Source organism: Vanessa tameamea, chromosome 10 (genome assembly GCF_037043105.1).
Source record: "Vanessa tameamea isolate UH-Manoa-2023 chromosome 10, ilVanTame1 primary haplotype, whole genome shotgun sequence".
NCBI lineage: Eukaryota > Metazoa > Arthropoda > Insecta > Lepidoptera > Nymphalidae > Vanessa > Vanessa tameamea.
In genome coordinates, this window is record NC_087318.1 from 7,945,767 (window position 1) to 7,967,375 (window position 21,609).

At 37.3% G+C, this 21,609-nt stretch overlaps 1 protein-coding gene across 8 annotated transcripts in view; it reads right to left on the reverse strand.

The window, feature by feature from the left end:
- Window positions 1–877: 877 nt before the first annotated feature.
- LOC113391362 (protein turtle) overlaps window positions 878–21,609 on the reverse strand; it is a 58,300-nt gene continuing 37,568 nt past the window's right edge. For 2 of the 8 annotated variants that reach the window (XM_026627310.2, XM_026627300.2), the window contains exons 2-17: window positions 16,704–16,829; window positions 14,589–14,731; window positions 13,425–13,571; window positions 12,898–13,033; window positions 12,270–12,511; window positions 11,365–11,635; window positions 10,648–10,908; window positions 10,505–10,575; window positions 9,383–9,574; window positions 8,834–9,055; window positions 8,623–8,731; window positions 8,427–8,510; window positions 8,002–8,187; window positions 7,579–7,806; window positions 5,316–5,385; window positions 878–5,129 (exon numbers count right to left, since the gene is read on the reverse strand). In XM_026627310.2, coding sequence (XP_026483095.2) covers window positions 4,097–5,129; window positions 5,316–5,385; window positions 7,579–7,806; window positions 8,002–8,187; window positions 8,427–8,510; window positions 8,623–8,731; window positions 8,834–9,055; window positions 9,383–9,574; window positions 10,505–10,575; window positions 10,648–10,908; window positions 11,365–11,635; window positions 12,270–12,511; window positions 12,898–13,033; window positions 13,425–13,571; window positions 14,589–14,731; window positions 16,704–16,776 — 3,468 coding nt within the window. In that variant the 5' untranslated portion in view covers window positions 16,777–16,829 and the 3' untranslated portion in view covers window positions 878–4,096. Of the gene's footprint in view, window positions 5,130–5,315; window positions 5,403–7,578; window positions 7,807–8,001; window positions 8,188–8,426; window positions 8,511–8,622; window positions 8,732–8,833; window positions 9,056–9,382; window positions 9,575–10,504; window positions 10,576–10,647; window positions 10,909–11,364; window positions 11,636–12,269; window positions 12,512–12,897; window positions 13,034–13,424; window positions 13,572–14,588; window positions 14,732–16,703; window positions 16,830–18,838; window positions 19,037–21,609 lie in introns of those variants that run through there. The other 6 variants (XM_026627319.2, XM_064216033.1, XM_064216032.1 and 3 more) reach the window with 6 other exon arrangements.

The window sequence follows — 21,609 nt, forward strand, 5'->3', positions numbered from 1 at the left end:
TATCATAAAGTGACTTCCTTTAACAGTTAAGTGTTGCGTTTGTAACTGATATCATACATACCGGGTATACAAGCCCTACGTACCAACGAAAAACAAGAATATTAATCAATTCTCAACCATGGGTTCAAATGCTTATTATTAACGTATAAATATACCTACAACGTTGAATAAAACATTGGTTTTTTTAAAAAGTAGGTACATTTGTGAAAACTTCATAACAGCATATGGTATGGACCACTGTATATAAATACAGTTATTGTGACCACTGGGTTATCCCATATGGGCATTGTATTATTTTCGAGACAGTACACTGGATATAATTAATTATTAATCCAGTACACTGGATTAAGATCTATCCGAGACTGGAGAATTATTGTGATAATAATATAGTTAGTTGGTTACCTACTGATAGTTACACTGTGATGTAATAAAACGTTTTCTATCAATGGCTTTCAAAATGTTCATATTATATTAAATTAATATTTACTGTAATATCTTCATAAAAAAAAAACTTTTTAATATAATTTTGTCCGTGTAAGTATTATTATATTCTTCGTAAATATTCAACTCAACTGACGAAGACTAGAAGAATTATAACAATTATCCAATCGGTTTTCACTTAAAACATAAGTTTAAAGTTCTGTTTATTTACATTCTCTGAAAACGTAAAACTGTCAATTGTATACCATAATTATGTATATTCAATGAAATATGAATAATAATAGTCGTTTGTTCAAGACATTTATTTATGCCTCGGATTTATTGGATAGATTGTATGACGATGATGATAGGATAGGAAAGACTAGGTAATTTATATTAAATATATTTATACATATATTTAATGTTCGGGATGTGTTGTGATTAAATAAGACGAAAATTAAATCATAGCAACGTTATTGTATTTTATTTTTTGAATTGAATCCTTTGTGTGCTTACACAGTAAACACTGTTCTCAACACTTACAACTAAAAATACTCTAACAAAATTAAAAGTTATATTTTAAGTTATAAAATTGTGGCTCGTGCAATGGTTTGTTTCCACCAAGGCGTAAGGTTTTAATATTAACAAAGTTATTGTTTTTGATGAAATAACTTTAATGGTGCTAGAGGTATACCTACCTACCTTGGATTTTGACAAAAATTGATATCACTTAGGTATAGTGCTGAGATATTGTGCATTACTCCTAATTTTTTATCATTGGGTGCCCCAGTTTCACCAAGTCGTATTTTGCCAATGTGCACATTAATTTACTTTCGTATATTTTTATACAAACTGATATATACGATAAAAGTTATTATATAATTCTAATATATTGCTATCTTTTCATTTTAGTCTATAGAAAACGTTTATGACTTCAAGTGCTCTATGTATAATTCTTAAAAATTTAATATTATATTGTAACAAAGGGCTTGTAATCAAACAAGTAAACGATTGATTGAAGATCTTATCTGAAGAAATAATGGCTAACCAGTGTAATATCCTCCGGTTACGTCTACTATAATATTTTAATAAATTACGATATTTACGGAAAGGTTGTCATAATGGAGACTAGATATCACATGGTTTGAGCTATTTTGATTTTTTCGTATTGTGTTCCTATTCGTGTCGAAGATAAATTGCATTTTGCAATATTTAAAAAAAAATTGCTATAATATATGCAAAACTGCACATTTCGCATATTCTTTTCAAATATGTAACAAATTATATTAAAAGACATTATTTTATAAAGTTCAATTAATGTTGGAATTAAAAACATTGTTTACACCTAAAAAATATATAAAATAACAATCAAAATCTAAACTTTTATAACATAAATGTACTCTTCCAATTAAAAACTTCTATTTTCCTAATATAAACGACTGTGATAACTGTCCTACAGATGACGTACATTACGGTGTTCCACGGTGACGCGAATAATTTTAAGTGGTTCAGTCGAAATCATTGAGCATACGATATTATAAATTTTAACGTATATTAATCATAATGATCAATGTGTTTTTATTGCACAAACAGTCGATACTAACGATCTAAATGTAACGCTAGGCGGGTTTACCTAGAAAACTTGCATTTAAAACAATCGAAATAAGTACTATAGACGTGACGTTCATCGCAGCTTAATCTAGTTAACCGGCAGTGACCTGAGTGGTGACGCTCGTTGCTAAAGACGATTAATTACGTACGCGCGTCGCGACGCTAGCGCCTCGTCGCCCACATCCGCTCGCTCGAACATACACTACTCCTTATTAGACTACCTATCTATTTGTTATGTGAATTCTTTTCAATTTCTTTAAAGCGTACATTTTATACTTACAATTAAGGAGGTTCTTATGACATTGAAAATTACGAATTTTCTCTAAATAAAAGTTTACAAAAATTGTGTAAAAATCATGCTGGCAAGAAATATTAATTAACGTTTAGTTTAATTTGTAAATAATCCTAATAAAACTAATGACAGTCTTCGCGATGACTGAACAATAAATAATATTTTAGGTTTTCAGGTGGGATTGCTAAGGAACCGAGTGGTCTCGCTAGGTTTGCAGCCGTTTCGAATAATGCTCTCCGGTGTCTTCTTCATTTTCATGAAATAGGACTGAAGTGACATTTGGAATTTACTGTCAAACTTATTACGTAATAAGGTTGGATTGGTCAAAATATTATGAATTATTTCTTTGAGCACCTTATATAGCGTTGTGCCACTTGGTTACATTCAGTATAATTAGTATAAGATGTCATAACTCTAAATTAAATTATACTATTGCCTCACAATTACTGGCTTAGTTCATGAACCTCACATAATACTTAAATAAATATGTGTATAATATAATATTCTAATATATTTTTACATATGTACAATAAAAAAAATAAACAAAAGAGTACATAACAAATAAAATAAAAATTTGTACTTGAAAAAAAAACTCCATTCAAAACATTGTTCACTTAAGTCGGGTCGAGTTTTATATAATACTAATTCTAAATTATTTTATTTGTGTATATAATATCATTGCACGCATTCGGCACTGAACTCGTAGCTGAAGTTCAGGGAAACAGAGTTTAGAGTGCCGAGTGCGAGAATTCTTATTAAACTTTAATTGTACGTTATCCTTATCATTAACTACAATATAATAATGGTATGAGCGGTGTTGTGGATGCTTCCCGCTCATACCTAAAGCGTTTAGGTGAACGTAATTTCGCACTGTCTGCCTGCCCTCTTTCGACGCAGTGCCGGCCTTAACGTTACGGCTACTGATGTCTTCCTGGCACATTCATCGTAATTATAATTAATTCAACAATTTCGGAAGTTTTGAGAAGATTAATGATATCGTGTTTGACCTTAACCACATACCGCAATTCATTTTTTATTTGTATCACAATAATGTATTATTTGGAAACACCAAAATTAATGCAATTACATCGAATCGTTAATTGACTTTTTTTGTTCGTTGGAAAGCAGTCAGTGCGACCACAAAACGCCACGGCATCCACAAATACACGTATGTACATTACAACACTAGTTCAGATAAACAGCGTTACGACTGAATATGTGTCTAGATTTGTTATTACAATATAGTAGGCAGCCCCGGCGGGACTTGCGACGAAGGTGGGATATTCGACACACGACAGTGTCTGCAAACGAATCATGTTTAACTGACGAGGCAACGATGTCCATTACTTACAAAATTATATAAACTTAGATCAAAACTCTATTTAGTCTACTTAAATAAATAGATAAGTAGGTAATAATTACAAATGTACATACAACCTATACGTCATATTAAGTCTCTTATTAAATTGACTTACAAAATCAATGTAGGGAATAAGCTTTTACACGTTAAAATCATAAAATAAATAAGACGTCAATCATCCTAGTCCATCGTTGACTCGGATTAAACGAGACTGAATTCTGTAGTCTAGGTGGACTAAGTATCGGGGTCGTCACTCCGACGGAAGATCGTAACTGTGTCGCAAATTAACAGGTAGTAGGTACATCGATTTTTATAAGGAATCTAGCTCTCTTCTACTGTAACCACGAAGAAGTAGTGGTAATCGCAAAGCGCAGTATCGGTGGGGAAAAACGAGAATTATCAACGACCGACGATCAGCACACCGTCTCGGCGGGAGCGAGCGTCGACAGCGGAGCCAGCGCCGACAGCGGAGCCAGCGCCGACAGCGGAGCCAGCGCCGACAGCGGAGACAGCGCCGACAGCGGAGACAGCGGCGGCGCGCCCAGCGGCTCCGGCGAGCGCCGCCGTAGCGCTTGACGCTTGCGGAACTCTAGGAACTCCTCCTTCATGGCACGCACGCGCGCCTCGACGTCGTCGCGGGAGGCGCGCGCCCGCGTGCGCTCCGGCGTGGAGGGCGTGGGCGTGCGCGTGGCGCGGTCCCACTCGTAGTGCACGTCCACCGACCCCGCGTCCGCCGCCTCGCCCGAGCCGGGGCGCGGGGGCGGCGCCGGCGGCGGCGGCCGGTAGGGCGGCGGCCGCCACTCCGCCAGACTCTCGGTGCGGCTGCTCCGGTTGTTTTGGGAAGACGATGCGTTTTTGCTCCCGAAACCGCTAGAGGACGATCTGCTCTCGGGCGAGGCCTCGTGGGGGGGCGGCGCGGGCGTCTCGACGATGGGTCGAGGCCGTCCGTGGCGTGGTAGAGGCCGCGACCTCGCACGGGCGAACACGCCCGTGCAGAAGCGCTGCTGCGACGGCTCGAGGGCCGATATATGCGGGGGCCGTGATCGGAAAGAGGGTGGCGTCGGAAAGGAACCGTCCGCCGAGCTCGGAAACGGCACCGAGCTCAGGTCGGAGATGTGAAGAGGCGACCAGGGCGTCCAGGCGGGAGCCCAGACGGACCAGGGCGGCCAGGGGGGCCAGTGCAGCGCGAGCGTGGGGGAGGACGCGCGGAAGAGGGGCGGCGCGGCGGCGGGGCTGAGCGGCGCGCGCAGGCGCGGCAGGAACCCGCCGTCGTCGGAGGTGGAGGTGGAGGCGGAGGGGGCGGGGGAGGGCGCGGGCGTCACGCGGGGCTCGCGCCGCGCGCCGCCCCAGTAACGCGCCGAGTCGCCGCAGCGGGACGCCGGCCAGATCCAGTTGACCGTGAATCGCAAACACTGCACTAGACTCGATATTCCGCTTTCTCTAAATCTGAAAAGTTTAGTTTGAGTAAGACATTTTTTTATTTCAATATGGTTAGCGGCAATTTGATGTTTTTTATCTATAATTTCGTCTAACTGACCTGACTTCCTAATGTGAGCGGCGTGAAAAGGTGAGCCAAAATTAGTAAAAAAGCAATAAACTGTTATAAAACACATTCGGTAAATGAAAACTCACTTCTTAAAAGGCACTTGAGTGCTGTCTGCGGCGCGAAGGTCAGTGAGTCGCGCGGCTACCATGTTGTATGCTGCAACCGAATAATTTCTGAACATTAACGCAGTGCAGCGTACCGTTCTGTGATTCCACGACCGCTGCCCGCCACCAACACTGTTCTCGGCCTTCGCCCCTCACTCGGCACACACACCGCCACCGTAAAGCAGAACCCACACCATATTGTCAATTTGAAAGCCAGGCTTACCGTGAAAGACGATGAAATATAAGGAATATGCATTGTTTTTAATTTTATGACAGACAAATGTTTTTATATAACGTTATTAAAAGTCAGGTGTGCAAAATCAACAAATATCTTTGTGGTGAAATATATATAAATGACGTCACAAACGTATCACTAAAAATGAAGTAATTGTAAATACAAAAATATGTATTTATTTAAAAATACACGCATAATCCTCATAGTGTTTACCACAATATTTTTAAAATAATTAGTAGTAATATTAATAAAATGTTTAGTATTTTATACTATCATTCGGTCTTTTAAGGTAAATAACCAATTGAATTGCCTGTTTAAACACTTAATATACAGACATAATCCATGATGTGTTTTTTTAAATGAATATTCAAACTTTATTTATATATAAAAAAAATTGTTAATGAATTACACAATCATGACTTACGTCTGTAATTTTAAACAATTAATGAAAAAAATGCATATCCGTGGCAAATAAACATAATAATGTTAAAATAAATTATGACAAAAATACTTGTTAAACGAATGAAAATATAATTATATAAATACATTAAATACGTACTTTTGTACATTACCAACAAGCTTCTGATATACTTACTAGTCCTCAAGTTTAAGTGTAATCATATTTTTGCGTACTTAAAATGAACTCGAACATATATATATCGAATTATTATATTCCACTATGCTTTAATTTTAAAAGCGAATTTATGTACTTTTATTGGTACTTTTTAGCTTGAAAACATTTCTAAAATCGTAGTTTTTATTATTAACATTTCATTTTATAAATGCATAGATCTAATAAAAATAAAAAATCTATCTGTGTACTATATTAATAGTAATAAACATTAAAATCTACAAATATATATAACATGCCCCAACAGTAAATACGACTTATATGCTATTACTAAAATCGTAAAAAAAAACTCCTAATAAAATAAACGACTGAGGAAAGAGAAATAGAGAAGTAATACCGTTTAGCGGAACGACCACACTGACAAATAATATTATTTATTCAGTCTGTGACGTAAAGTATGTTGTACACTGATGGAAAACACAGATTCTACACTAGACTTTGTATGAAATAGTATGAAATAGGTTAGTTCCTATCTACACGTAACACGTGACGTTATAAGTGATGTTGATTCGGGATGGTGAAAAAATATTCACTATAAATATAGATAGAGTTCCGAGATTTCCAATTTTATTATAATTTTCACTTTACATTTAAATATGATTTATTCGAAAATTTTAATTCGCTAATGTGTCCATTAAATTTTTTGCAGAAGTTCCACATTTTCTTAAAGAACACAACATTATTTTCCTAATTTTTTATATATTATACTGTATGTAACACGTTCTTCAATATACCCTTACTCAAGTCGTTCTATTAAATTTCGAAAATAAAACCCTATAGTAAATTTATTAGATAAGTATCATGTTTTGTAAAGAAAATTAGATACTGTAATTGCTGTTAAAAAAAAAATCATCACAGTTTAAGAAATTGATTGATGCAAAAATTCAAAAAAGGATCTCCAGCGAGAACACAATAGCAATAATTTAATAAAAAATAAACAATAAATAGCAACTACATTAAGTTTACTGGGCTAATAAAAAGTAGGTTTGATTTGCAAGAAAGAAAAACATTAGAAGATAAACTATTAAAAAGCATGCGATGTTTAAAGATATGCGATTTTTATTTAGTGCATTTTTGAGTATACTATAGTGGTATGATATAACAAATCTCTTAAATATGTGGGCTTGCTTCGTCACCGACAATATGGTCATTAGCATGAGAGTTTTCTCAATCGTGACTTTCCGTTATAACTTCAGAAAAGCTACTAATCTAGGAAATATTTCGAGTTAAAAACTAGTTCCTTCAAACGGTATTAAATTGAAACTATTCGAGTCTAGAACGATCAGTCACACTTCTAGCAGAGGAGTAGGTCTAACATCGCCCCGGGACGAAGCTAGTGTCGGGAGCGAGCCAGCGGCCGCTGCTCCTTCGAGTCTCACCTTTCTCTTGTTTACGACGCTTGCGCTTGTTGCATATCTTGACCGCGCACACCGACAGTATTATGGCAACTATGAAAAACAATATGCCGCCCACCACGCCCGCCGTGATCGCCTTGTGCTTGACTCGCGCCGGCACCGGGAACTTCACCTCCTCCGAGCTCTCGTAGCTGGTCGCGGAGTTCGCCAGCACGCGGAAATAATAGGTTCGACCTCCCACTAGATTCTTTACTGAAATATTACAAACATGACATAAAATCGATGTAGGCTTCACATAAACTTCAAAGTTGATATCTACGCGGATAGAAGGGACGTCACGAAGGAAACAAAAAAAATGTGAAGAAACAATCTCACTGAATTCAATGTCGTCCGCTGCGTACTTAATCAGTAAGAAGCGTCAACGTCACAGAAAAACTAAGGTCGAACCTAAATAGCTGGTCTCCTCCGGGCGGATCTGCCCCCGGTTGAGCGTCTTCCACTGCGCGTCGGTGCGGTACTTGATGGTGTAGTACAGCACGAGGTGTGCGCGCTCCAGCGGCGCCTGCCACGTGATGAGGAACCCGTTGTTCACCTCCGTCACCGTCAGGTTGCGCGGCGGACCGGACTTCGGACCTGCCAGGTAGAACTTGATATCATATCAAACGCATCTTTCTCAGCACTTTTATAATATTTAGTTGATCACTCACCGGCTCCTTTGAGCTCTGCAATATTATGTTATAATTTCCAAATGTTAAATCAATTAAGATGGTACCCAGTCAAAAGCTAATTATATTTTATTGGCGAGAAGATAAAAAACTGCGGGGTAAGCATGCTTGTTATTATAATGTTAGTGATAAGGGATTAGTAAATACCAGAACCTTCAGGTCCTTTCTGAAATATCTTTTCGTCGATCGGCCCCGGGACTGTGGGAGCCGCCTTCGGCTTTGCACCCACATCTACAAAAGTTAGTTCCATAAATAGCGAAATACATAATAATACAGGATTATACGAAGCTGAAATCCACCACCAGTTATTTTTTCTTATATTGTATTAGGACAGCGTACGTACCCAGAGTTCTTATCGTAATCGCCTTGCTCATCATTCCTTCTCCGATTGTGTTTTTGCTATTAACTTGAAATTCGTACGTGGTTCCCGGTTGAAGACGATTTATTGTCACCTAAAACACGAATTCACTCAGAGCGGAATATTCACAGACATTTATTATGAGTACATGTTACTGTCACTATAATCGTGAAAATTTCGAGTCAAATGAACTTACAAACGTGGCTCCGGATGGCGTCACGGGCACTTTGGTCCACTCCGAGAAACCGGCTTCTCTATACCAGATGGTGTAGTCCTGCTTGTAGTCGGGCCCGCCCGCGTAGCCCGGCTGCCAGCGCAGCGTGACCTGGAACTCGGTGGCCGTGCCCGACACGTTGTACGGCGCGTGCGGCTGCGTGCCCTCGATCACGAGCTGCGTGTCTGCTACTATCGTTGCAACCTACAGCGATACCAAAAATATCTATAGTTATATCTATACTTAGCGGACTCTACCATAAGCCAATCACTCAGTCCAGACTCGACACGGATCGGTACTACTATTAGAGCTATGACTGCAGACTGCCTGTAACTGAAGATTGTAATCTTCAAAAAATTATATGCAAAGAACCTGAATCAGGAATTCGTAAGATTAAAAATCAAAGACAGAAATAAACGATGAATTGGTATTTCTCTTTCTCATCTACTTTACTAAAATGTTGCTGTCGGAGTACTCGTACACTATAATATATTATTATTCTACTCTACTGGATCTCAGTATCATGCGCACCTCATTGGAAGCGACGCACTGGTAGATGCCGAAGTCCTGCCGGCGCAGCGTGTCGATGGTGATGTTCCCGCCCAGCGCGCGCACTCTGCTCTTCTGCAGCGGCAGCCCGTCGCGGCGCCGCCACACCACGCTGGGCCGCTGCGTGCCCTCCGCCTCCTGCGCCTCGCAGTGCATCTCCACCGACTCGCCCACCTACCCGACGTGGGTGACAGGTGCCGAATATAATTACGTGCGTAACTTATTCAAAATACTCCTTATGTTGAAATAAATGTGACGTTTGCGTTTATTTTTGATTTTATATGTATCACATTTATACGGGAATATTTACACAGTACAGTCAGATTAGTCAAAATAGACCTTGACCTACCGAAAGAATGTTATTCCTCGAACTGTAAAAAACAATTTAAAAAAAAATACTTGTTCATAAGTTGGTTTTATTAATACAACAAGCCGTGAAGCGTTAGTTCGTAGCATTATTGAGCGTGCACCAGCGTGAAAACCAAGCCGCAATATTTATATTGACCAAGTGGAAATAATTATACCATCGTAAGGATTAGATGACATTTTAAAATACCTTTCAAAAACAACGTTAACGATATGTCTTTATATGAAATACATAAGCGTCAGAATACAGACATTATCACCACACCAGCGTTGCTAACTAAATTATATGTCCCACGTAATTTACCTCGATTCCATATTTAAAACGCTTTATCCAGTCGCCGTACAAATACATGGAAGTTCTCCCCAATGATTCGATGTATCAGTTTAATTAATTATCATTTTATTAAACCGCATTGATATCACAATCAAAATCTTTTAGCTTTGAGAAATTATATACAGTGTTAATGAGTAGATTTTGTTTTATTGCATGTATTGTTATTTTAAGATTTCAATGCGCCTTCGTGACTGAAGAGATCTATAGAGTAAAAACGAGACCACTCCACAAATGAAGAGTGTAGATCATTTTTAAATCATGTATTTTTTTTTAACTAGATCAGATAAGCTACCTATTTTGATACTAGCTTTTTATAGAAATGCCATCAATATAGATTCAAATAAAATGACTTGTAACTAATTTAGTTCATTCGTATATTAACATACATATTTTTTATAGTTTACCTTTCTTTGATATAAAGGCTCCGGCTCTACTGTGAACACAGGTGGTTTACGAACTAATACCTCCATTGGACCTAAAACAAATAAAAAAAATAGTATCACAGTTTTAATTAAGAATTCAATGATAAATGTAAAGTTTGAATTACCCGAGGATCCTTGCGTGCCTTGAGCATTATACGGCGTGCAGGTGTACCGGCCCTGATGATTCTGGTTGACGCGCGTGAACAGCAACGAGCCGTTGTTCATAATCACAATGTCCTTTGTTTGATAAGGTTCCAACAGTCTCTTGTCCTTTGTCCAAGTTACGTACTGAAGCGGTGGGTTCGCTTTTATATAACATTGCACTACGCCCGCCAAGCGGAACGGGAGGTATTGTACAGTAGGCGTAAATGTTACTTTGGCGGGATCTGAAAGTATGCAACTGTATTGTACCTATACATAGCATAATCTAGTTTATACTAGGTTCTATTTTTATTTATTTATCCCAAAGGACGGCGGACTGACAAATGGGCCAGGTGGTGATAAGTGGTCACCGCCGGCAATAGACATTGGCGCTATATTACATCCCCATGCACCTTAAGCCTTGGCAGCTACGATGTCTATTGTAACACGTCTAACACAACAATACTAAGTATTGCTGTGTCGCGGTAGAATATCTGATGAAGGGATGGTACCTACCCCGATGGACTTTCAGGAAATCCTACCCTAATCTTGCAAATTAATATTAAGTCACCAACGTCGTCCACCCAAAAGAAATTTAAATGTATTTTAGGACTTTTATTAAATAAAAGCTCGTTTTTAATTTAAATAAGTTTCAATATTATTATTGCTATAGACTTTTTTTAAGTTGTTAAATTTCTCACATTCAACATTCAAGTAGGCGGAAGCACTTTGCGGATCACCAATGCCGTTGGAAACTTCGCACAAATATTGCCCAGAGTCGTCCGCCGCTACAGGGTTAATAACTAGCGCTCCATCTCTGCGTATCGTGACTCTCGTCTCCAGGGCTGCGACCTCTGCCACCGGCGCCCCCTCGCGGAACCATTTCACCGTCACATTTCCAGGCAAAGCTTTTGCTTCGCATGAAAACTGAACTTTCTCTCCCTCTAACTTAGTCTGATTTGTTGGCGGCATCTATGCGGTTTGAAAATAATGTATTAGATCCCCTATTGTCATTTTAAATTATTTGTGTCATGTAGATAAAACTAACGTCACCTTGTATATCTGTGAGTGTATGTGTTGTGTGTGTACTACTCTGTGTTATAGCTTAACTGTGTTTTGTCCTCTGTAAGCGTATGTAAAGCACGATTTTGATATAAATTTTATCATGGTCCAAAATATATTGAGAAAAAATATTTTTATATGGGTTTTCGGATCACGGACCAGTATGCTTCTTTACAGTTATTAGAAACTATTTGTCGATAGTTTATAAGACGGAGAGTTTAAAGGACTTCGTTCGAACCCCAGGTTATTCCAGTAAAAGTTGTTGAATTTTTTTGACAGAAATATTTCTATGTCAGCTCAGACATTTGTTGCTTTTATATTGCTACGGCTCAGAAATCAACTAATCCCTCGGATCGGATCGTGTCGGAATGCCGACACATCGAATTATGAACTCTCATATAAAGAATAATTAGTTTGCGCACACATTTGTGATCTATAACATTTCCTACGTAGTGGCTTCTTCCTATGAGAATGGGTACCGAGGCTAAATTTATTCAGTAGTACATCATTATTGCATTTATTTTCCATCCGTCCGTCAACTTACCGTAATGACGGCTCCACCGGCGATGATAACTCGTGCGGTGTGTGAAACCTGCCCCTCACCATTCCTCGCTATACAAGTATAATCGCCGATGTCTTCGTGTCGGATATTGCTTATTCGAAGTTCCGTGCCGTCGTTAAATATGCCCACCGTACCAGACGGCTCCACTGGGTTCGCGTCTTTGAACCATAGTATCTCAGGCGTTGGTGTGCCCTCCGCTTGGCAGTTAAGAATAATAGCATCCCCTGTGGTAAATAATAATAAAGATCATCACTGAAAAATAATATTTCAAAAACTCTTTTAATTAATAATACGCAATAGAATATTCTAGAAACTATTCCTTTAATAATATAAGAAACTAGCTGGCCTGGTCGATCCAAGCACCAGCTACCGTCTCCAATCAAAGTCCAGGAACCAGTCAAACACACAAAAACATGAAAATCCGTCCAATTGTTTAGGAAAATTTTAGTGGCACACAGAAAGATTTTTCGTATAAAGATTAGATCATACGATTAGATATGTGTGAACACATAGTCTCTAATTCAGGTTTACTATGATCGTATTTTTGATTAAAATGTATCAATATTTTTAGATAATTTTTATTTTTAGGTATCTGATGAAAGATTCGAACCTAAATTGACGTATATAATGTCTTCCGGTGTGATGGAGAAGCGAGGCGGCGCGTGCACGTCGAGGTGGAACCAAGTCCCATTCTTGTGTTGATTGGGTGAGCGATTGAGAAACACAACCTTACACTCGTACCATCCCTAATAAATAAATATAAATAAATTATAATTAATAATGAAATTTAACAATATCTATTTATTATTATTATTTTCTGGGAGTAGATAAGTTACGTGGGAATGTATATACATAGATGATAGAACGTACGAAATACAAGTTGCTTCAATAAAATAAGTAAATTAGAACAATAAATATATATTTTTATGACAATTCTATATATACTATATTGTTAAATTAAATTCGTTAATAATTTAAAAAGAAAAAACATGAAAATAAAAAATATCTGGTGTCTCAACTATATCGGTTAAAAGTGTGTCGTGCATTTAATTCAAAAGAGTTATAGTTTTAACTCTAATATTTCAATTAGTTATACATTTTTTATACATGAGCGTTGATTGAGGGTGCTTTTGTTACCTGATCAGATTCTTTAATATTGGTGACGTTGAGGCTAGCGGCGCCGTACGGCGAATCCGGAGCGACTCGCGAGACTCTGCCTTCATAGCCTTCTCCACTGTGGGTCGGGTAGCTCTCATACCAGATGTATATGGGGATGTCCTGACCCTACATAGATTAAACATGTTAATTTCTGTCGTTCAGTTGGTGCGGTTCTGGAACGACTCCTGCAGATCGCTAACTACTTATATATCGACTCAATACGTACATTTACTACCAATCTGTTTCCGAGTAGCCTCGATTTAAATACATTACCTAGTAACAATTAGGATTATAATCGCCACAAGATAAAGCTACACTACAACTTAAATATATTAACAGCGAACAAAAGCATGCAATGGTAGGAACGCAAATAAAAAAAATATAACAGTGACACTTCACGACAATAGTTTTACGATAACTCATCAAAGGGTTGGGTTACAACACTAAATATGTATTGTGAAATGGTCTACTCAGAAATAAAATAATATGACATGCATTTAGTTTCAGGTGAATTTCATAATAAATAATTACAGTTTATATATTTGTCTAAATTTGCAGAAAGAAAGTGGGCGAATCCGACAGCCACAGGAAGAGAGAAACAGACAGAACCGCCGCCAGTGCGCGAGGGAGTGCGCGTGCCCCGTGTCAGCCGAGTAAGCTACAACGTGCTCCCCATACTATCGTAGAGATAAACTGGTGCACCCAAAAGAAAAAAGTTTATAGCGTTGTAAAAATAAATTTGTAATCGTATAAGATGTGGTAGTGTATGTGTTTGTTCGTTATCGAACGGGGGTCTGCTGCTCTCTCGGACTCGCTTTGAAGGCCTTTGTCACTGTGGTGTTAGTCGTCCGGTCGGTGGGCGACGCGTCAAGTAATAGGCAATACGTTGAAGAGGCAGTTACATAAAAGGCGTGCGCGGAGGTGTCGCGGGGCGGCGGCGGCGGGGCGAGCCCCCGCCCCGCGGCACTCGCGGTACCACTAGCACGGGACAATACGAACTGTCGAAGTCGACACAAGCACGTTATATATACTTTACATTCTGCGAGGCGCGTCGTGGGGACGAGCCGACCTTTACTGAACAGAAACACACACACGATAGATGAGCAGCGTTGTAATGTAAGAGTGGAGTGTTGGCCGTCGTACCGTTTCGCCTACCTTCTTCTCCCACTGCAAGACGTACGGCACGGGGATGTCTTCGGGGAAGTCCACCTGGCAATTGAACACGACGCTCTCTCCGAGAATAGCTGTGATGTGGACAGCATCTTGGTGGTCTTGGTGGCAAGTTACTGCGAAAGTGCGTTAGGTTATTTATAATTTATATTTATATGAAATGGATGGATCTTTGTTACGCTTTCACACAAGAACTACTGAAAGGATTTGGATGAAATTACATAATACTAACTAATCTGACTAATCTTAAGAACATACGATCAAATACAAAAATATCTAACTCGAACAAATACAATATTGATTTTATTTAACCTAGTAAATTAAATGCCTGAGCTATTTACCTACAAAAATAAAAAATCATATGAAGTAGTCTGTTAGTTTTATATATTATTAAAAATAATAGATGTCATTACCTACGATTATTATAAGTTGCGGTTGCTAATTATATCGTGTCTAATATTCTGCTTTGAAAAAGTTTGATTATGATGGTTATTTTTTTTATAGCGCTGATATCTTAGGGCGATGGTGACCACTTACCATCAGATGGTCCAGTTACCCGTCCATTACCTATTACATAAAAAATGGAGCACGCATGTCCATGTAGAATAAAGCAACCATCGAACTGCTGAAGAACATTTCTGGACAGGAAAACCCCATAACTATTTATTGGCTCGATCCGGGTTTAAATCCAGGACCTCGAGATCGAGAAAACATTATAAGCTCGACACTAGACCAACGAGTCAGTCAACGTGTTTAATTACATATAGTTTTATTCATGATTGACTCTACATACCTACCATATGCACATACTTGTTTCTACGGTTTATATAGATTTAATGTCATATTAGGTAGATATATCTAATTAGCTGCTACGCACGGTTACGTCCGCTTTAAACGGAGCTCCTCCTCCCCATGGATCATAGCTCTGTTTTATATATAGTCTAAACTGGTATAAACTAAACGGGTTTAATATGAAATAAAATGTTCTGCAAAAAAATCGTATAGATTTATTGATGTACATCTCTATACGAGAAAATAACATTTAAAGGTACATATATACGTAATATAAATATAAACGATACATATGATGATTATGGTCAATATGATCGTCAATGGAGGTTTTTTATATATGCCCACTGAATATAGAGGTCGGAACTTCGCCATAACCATAAGTACTGCAAGAAGTATAAACTACTTCGTACACCATAAATGCGCCATTTACGACGGAATCTTAGATGTTATGTCGCTAGTGCTCCTTACTTACACAGGCTCACTCACCTTTCAAAACAGAAATCATGACAAGATATTTTTTTTATTTGAAGCCATTTTCCGATAGAATAATTAATTAATCTGTGGTACCCATTCAAACGGTTCCTCCCACATCCTAAATCTCTAATGTACTTCAAAATTACATTAACTTACCTATCAACCGACAAAAGAATATATTACCAACTGTAAAATCTCTTGTATTAAGATTTATCCTGTGATTTCCATATAGACAGTTGAGTTAATGAGATTTATAAGGAAGCGTCCATCCATGTACAACCCCGTCCCATTTTAACCTCTTTTATCCTTACTTAAACCTTTAGAAAGGTCTTTGTCTTGACCCCCCATTACTGTGTCTTGGGTCGAAGGGAGAAGAAACGTTTTACAGAATATTCGATATTAAACAAACAAATGTTTTACATCAACAGCCTGTAAATTTCCCACTGCTGGGCTAAGGCCTCCTCTCCCTTTGAGGAGGTATGGAGCATATTCCACCACGCTGCTCTAATGTGTGTTGGTGGAATATACATGTGGCAGAATATCGTTGAAATTAACCACATGCAGGTTTCCTGACGATGTTTTCCTTCACCGCCGAGCACGAGTTGAATTATAAACACAAATTAAGCACATGAAAATTCAGTGATGCCTACCTGGGATGAAATATGCACGCGTTCTAACCACTGGGCCATCTCGGCTCTTTACAAACACATGTAAACTTATTTATAATATGTTAAAAAAAAAAAATACAAATATATATATAACCATCACTATAGGCCAGCCTATATCGTAACCGAGATAGAGAGTAGTAATAAGGAATGGTACCCGGCAGGTTGACTAGCAGCAAGAGGAGCAGGCCGGCGGCGATGTGCGGCGGTTGCTCGGCGCGCCAGCCCATGCCTGCGCTCCCATGTCACGGCCGCGCGCGGCGACTCATTCTCGGTGCATCACCTGCACAAACAATACGTTGTTAGCGAAATATACATATTAAGTAGTTATCATCGTTAGATGTGTCAGTTAATGAACTTTAACGTTTGATATTAGTATAGTAATACATTATCCCTCTCACCTCGTAATAACATCATAATAATAGACGCGAAATTATTTTTTATGAACATTAAGATTTCTTTTTATCACATCGTAACTATTTTTAACATTTAACTAGACATTACGTATTATATTGTCAATTTAATTTAGTATAACTCATCACTGAGTTATATCCATCTGCTGTATCCAAAATCAGTAAATTACTTAACTACATACACATATATATTTGAATAAAATGACTAAATACATATAATATTCATATATACATTATAATATGAGTTCTTTGGCATGGCTTATTTGCCCCGCGCCCTTGCCTTTTTCTTTTTTCTCTCAAATATTCCGTTTTAATAAATCAACCTACCAAATTAAAAAGGTTCAAAGGCAATATACGAAAAATAGAATAAAGTGCATTTTTTTTCTGTCGGTATAAATAAATGTCAAATTTCATATCATTAAAATTTTATTATAAAATAAAAATAAATGTTTCTGTATAATTAACTACTTGTAGTTTTAAACTACATTCGTCAGAATCCGCCCGCACCCACGACTGCTCCCTCGACTGAGTGCGTTGACATAATTAGCTATATCACTCTCAATATGCGATACAACTGACACATAATATATCGTAGTATAAAAGCCTCATGTCAAGTAGGTTAGTAGCGTTGAGCAAATCGGGATAGAACAAATTACGATACTTAATTCACAGTCATAACACATAATACCTGAGTACACAATCAAATCGTCCTTGGACTCGTTCCTCTACCGCAATAATTGCACTGCATCACGATACTCTAGCGGTATTTCCTACCTAGTTTAACTCTTGCCCTCTACAAATGTTCGTGTTAGCGTAATCAGCTTATCGATTTTGTTATTAAGCGGACTTATAACTAGTTTTCATTTGTGACGGTCGACATAAAAAAGCTTTATGAAAATCGAAGTTAGCGAAACGCGATCGTACTTCATAGGTTTATTTCATCTACGATTTGATTAACTTAAAGATAAGCCATAGTAACCTAAGGGGCACTCTAAAGAATATAGTTTAACTCACTTACATTAGTAATTATAATAAAATTTAGTCGGCTTAAGGCTTAGACTAACTAAGCATCAAACCAACTTAACGCTTTAAAAAATATGTATATATTTTAAAGAGACATTATAAAAAAAAACTAAGTAACAATCGTTATATTAGGTAAATAAAATATTTGATAGGATCAAAAAATATACTTTAAGGTAGACAATTATTTCTTTCTGTAACATTAATTACAAATGTTTTTAGTGATTTTACGTTCCGTAATCGTCCTAATATAAAAATCTTACATTACAATATGGCACAGCCAACTCCCATCGCTGATATTAAACGTAAGTATGCACATAACATAATGTTGATGGAGTGATTCTGTACGTACCATGTAAAAGTCTTACATATTGAGATTAAAATTTCATTAAACGCGACAAGGTACACTGACCTCGATTTCAAAAATCGAAGAATATCTAAATTTTAATTGATTTTATGAAAATTATATTTTTTTAAAACTGCTATGTTGTAAATATTTCAAAGCCAGAAATATAACCATGATATTCAGATAAATCCATCCGTTAGTTTTGTGATTTTAAAACGGTGCGTGTCCGAACAATTATATTGTGAACCATAAAAGATCAAAAACTCGTCTCTTCGATATCTGTATTGGATATTTTTTTTACCCGTTGGCATTAATGTTAATTATATATAATTTATTTAATTTTTAGAACGATTGCACACAATGTATACTTCATGGCGAAGTAGTTTATTATTTAAATGCATATTTGCTCAGCGATGAGCAGTACTACCGAGCGCAAGAACTAAGGCTGGGTGGTCAGCGCCTCGCGGTCAAAGGAGCTGCTGCGGTGTTCGCATGCCGTATCGATTTCCGTACCTTATCGTCGCACTATGTGAACGCGTTGCGGGACGCGCGGTTTTTATGGGCGTGCTGGGTGTGGGAAGATTACGGCGCTGTCGTATGATGCGGACGGGCTCCGTCATCTGTGGAGGGCAGTCATGAGCTCACAGTGCGGCGAAGGGCGCGTGGCGTGGCACGTGCGTATAGTCGCACGGCAGGCCGGGCACTGCCCGCCACAGCCGCCGTATTGATCGGTGCGCGCGCAGGCCGCCGCCCTTGTACATGAATGGTCCCCGGAGCGACTCACGTGCTCACCGCTCGCTCGTTGACGCTGCCCCAGCTCGCCTAGACACTGAGCCTCAACTAACCAATTTTTAACATTTCTTTTGTTTTTGTCAAATGTTGATAAGATGTCCTAATTACAATATTATTTTGGGTGTATAAGGCTACCTATATATATAAAAATTAACAAAAAATAAGTATTCTTTAAAATCAATGCGTATCATACAAAATGAGTAAGTTCTGTAGCACTCCATCAGAATAAATATTATTTTATAATTGAACCAAATATAAAGTGAGTTTCTAACGTACCGAAAAAAAATATTGTTTGAATTGGTTCACAGGTTTTATAACGGAACTCTTTTCTGATATGTTACGGACTTACGAAATACAATCCATGGCGTAGGTACTGTGCTTGTAACTTCGCAATATAACAATTTTAATTCTAAATATGGAACCAACAAATCATTAAACTCAAAAATATTACATTTATAGATTTTTATATTTATAGATATATTTTACGTATTGTAGCTTAAAAATAACATTGGAGAAAATAATAAAACGATACCACGAGTATATTGAGTCGCGTTAGGTGGGTTCCGTAGGTACAATTTATCATTGCGCTGTGAATATGACTACCTTTACATAGGAACACAATTGTTAATAACACCAACCATCAGGTAAGTGGTAGTAACTTCGAGGTTCGTCTTAGAAAGTTTCAGATCTAGAACGTGGTTCATTAAGTAACTGAATATGTAAGCTTTGAGCAGATCATTTTATACATGTTTTAATAAAGTTGTTCTATAAGCGGATTACTCTTTCTTTACTCCTTAAACGTGAAACTATTGGAAATTTAGTAACGATTATTTGTCACTATTATTTGTCACGTTTTATGACATTATATGTATGTGTATATTATATAGTCTAAAAGTGGTACTTGTTTTATTTGGAACGAATTTTATTATATTAACGGGAGCATTAATACTTATTAAGTACTGATAATATGTTTTAAGATATGGAAACGTAATAATCATTATTTGGAACATTTTCGATCGTAGGAAATATTCGACTTATTGTAGACTTCTAGAAATTTATATTTAATAATGTATGTGTATTATAATTCTATTACATTATATTTGAAAATATAGCGTGAATAGAGTTCGTGGCTTTTATTTATCTTACTGTTGAAATTCTAAGTTTTTCGTGACTAATGTTCATTACCTAATCCCAGACGCATGAAATTTCATTTGAACTCATTTTGTTCAAAGAGTATTCCAAACAAAGGCTTTACTTGCTTACAAATTATTAAATAATAATTTAAAAAAAAAACTCCACAGGAAAGTCGATTTTAAATATTGCACTAAATTCACAAGCTCTGCTTTTGCTATATTTTAGTACTTAATATTTTATTAAATACTGAATTACAGCTCCGATGAAGTCGTACTTGTAATGAAACTAACCTACATTTGTCAAAACTTTTCAGGTTTGTGAGATGTCAAACTATGATAATATATTCATTAAAACTGTTTAATGTATGACGTAAGAGCCAGGAGAATATCCTACTGCCTAATCCTACTGACCAATTTTGGGCACGGCCGCCATTGTCAACGAAGACTAAGTAAATGTACAGGAGTTATTATATTGCATACGTTTATTAAGCAAAAACAGATGTACCTGTTACTATCAGTTTTATCATTTTTTTACTAAATAATAAACATCGATATCAGTTATCTATAAAACACAAATAGTGTACAAATTTGCTTTTTGCCTCTATCTGTATCTCCGCCAACTTCTATATCTCTCAACATATTTTAATGTTGGTTTTCCACAGAAAGCTATAAGAATGTATGTATACATCACTTATAATTCATTCTTTTTTAAAGTTAAGAAACGAATTATGTCTATCTAAGCAGTTAATCATGGCGAACACGACATTGGTTTACTGCAAATATTTTATTTCTTAATGGTAGAAATGCGAAATGAGTAGTTTTAACCTAAGTATCACTAGTAAGAAAGCAAAATTATAATTTAGCATAAAACAGTAATGACCTCGATGTGACCGATGCTAGAGTATTTTTAGAAATAACATTAGATTCGAAAATTCAGTAGAATTTATCGTCCCTAACAGGAAGACTCAGCTCTGCAGCATACGCGATTCTAAAAGTTAGTCAACTCGCTGATATTGATGCTACTCATTTATTATATTTTCGGTTATTTACTTAGCGTTATGTCGCACGTCTCATATTACTTTGGGGTAACACTACATTGAATCTGTTTTCTTTTTACCAAAGAGCTGCCCGATTTATTTATAATCTTGGAGCTCAAGCCTTCGGGATGTTTTTAACAAAGTAGAGATACGTAAGTTGTGTCGCAATATTTTATATATTCACAATAACATTGATCATTTAACGAGAAAAAAGGTAGAATCATTGATAATAATCATAGTATGAACACAAGAAGTGATGATAAGCTTATAACGCAGTTTCCGACTAAATTCCTGGTTATTATTTTATAAAATAAAATTCCAA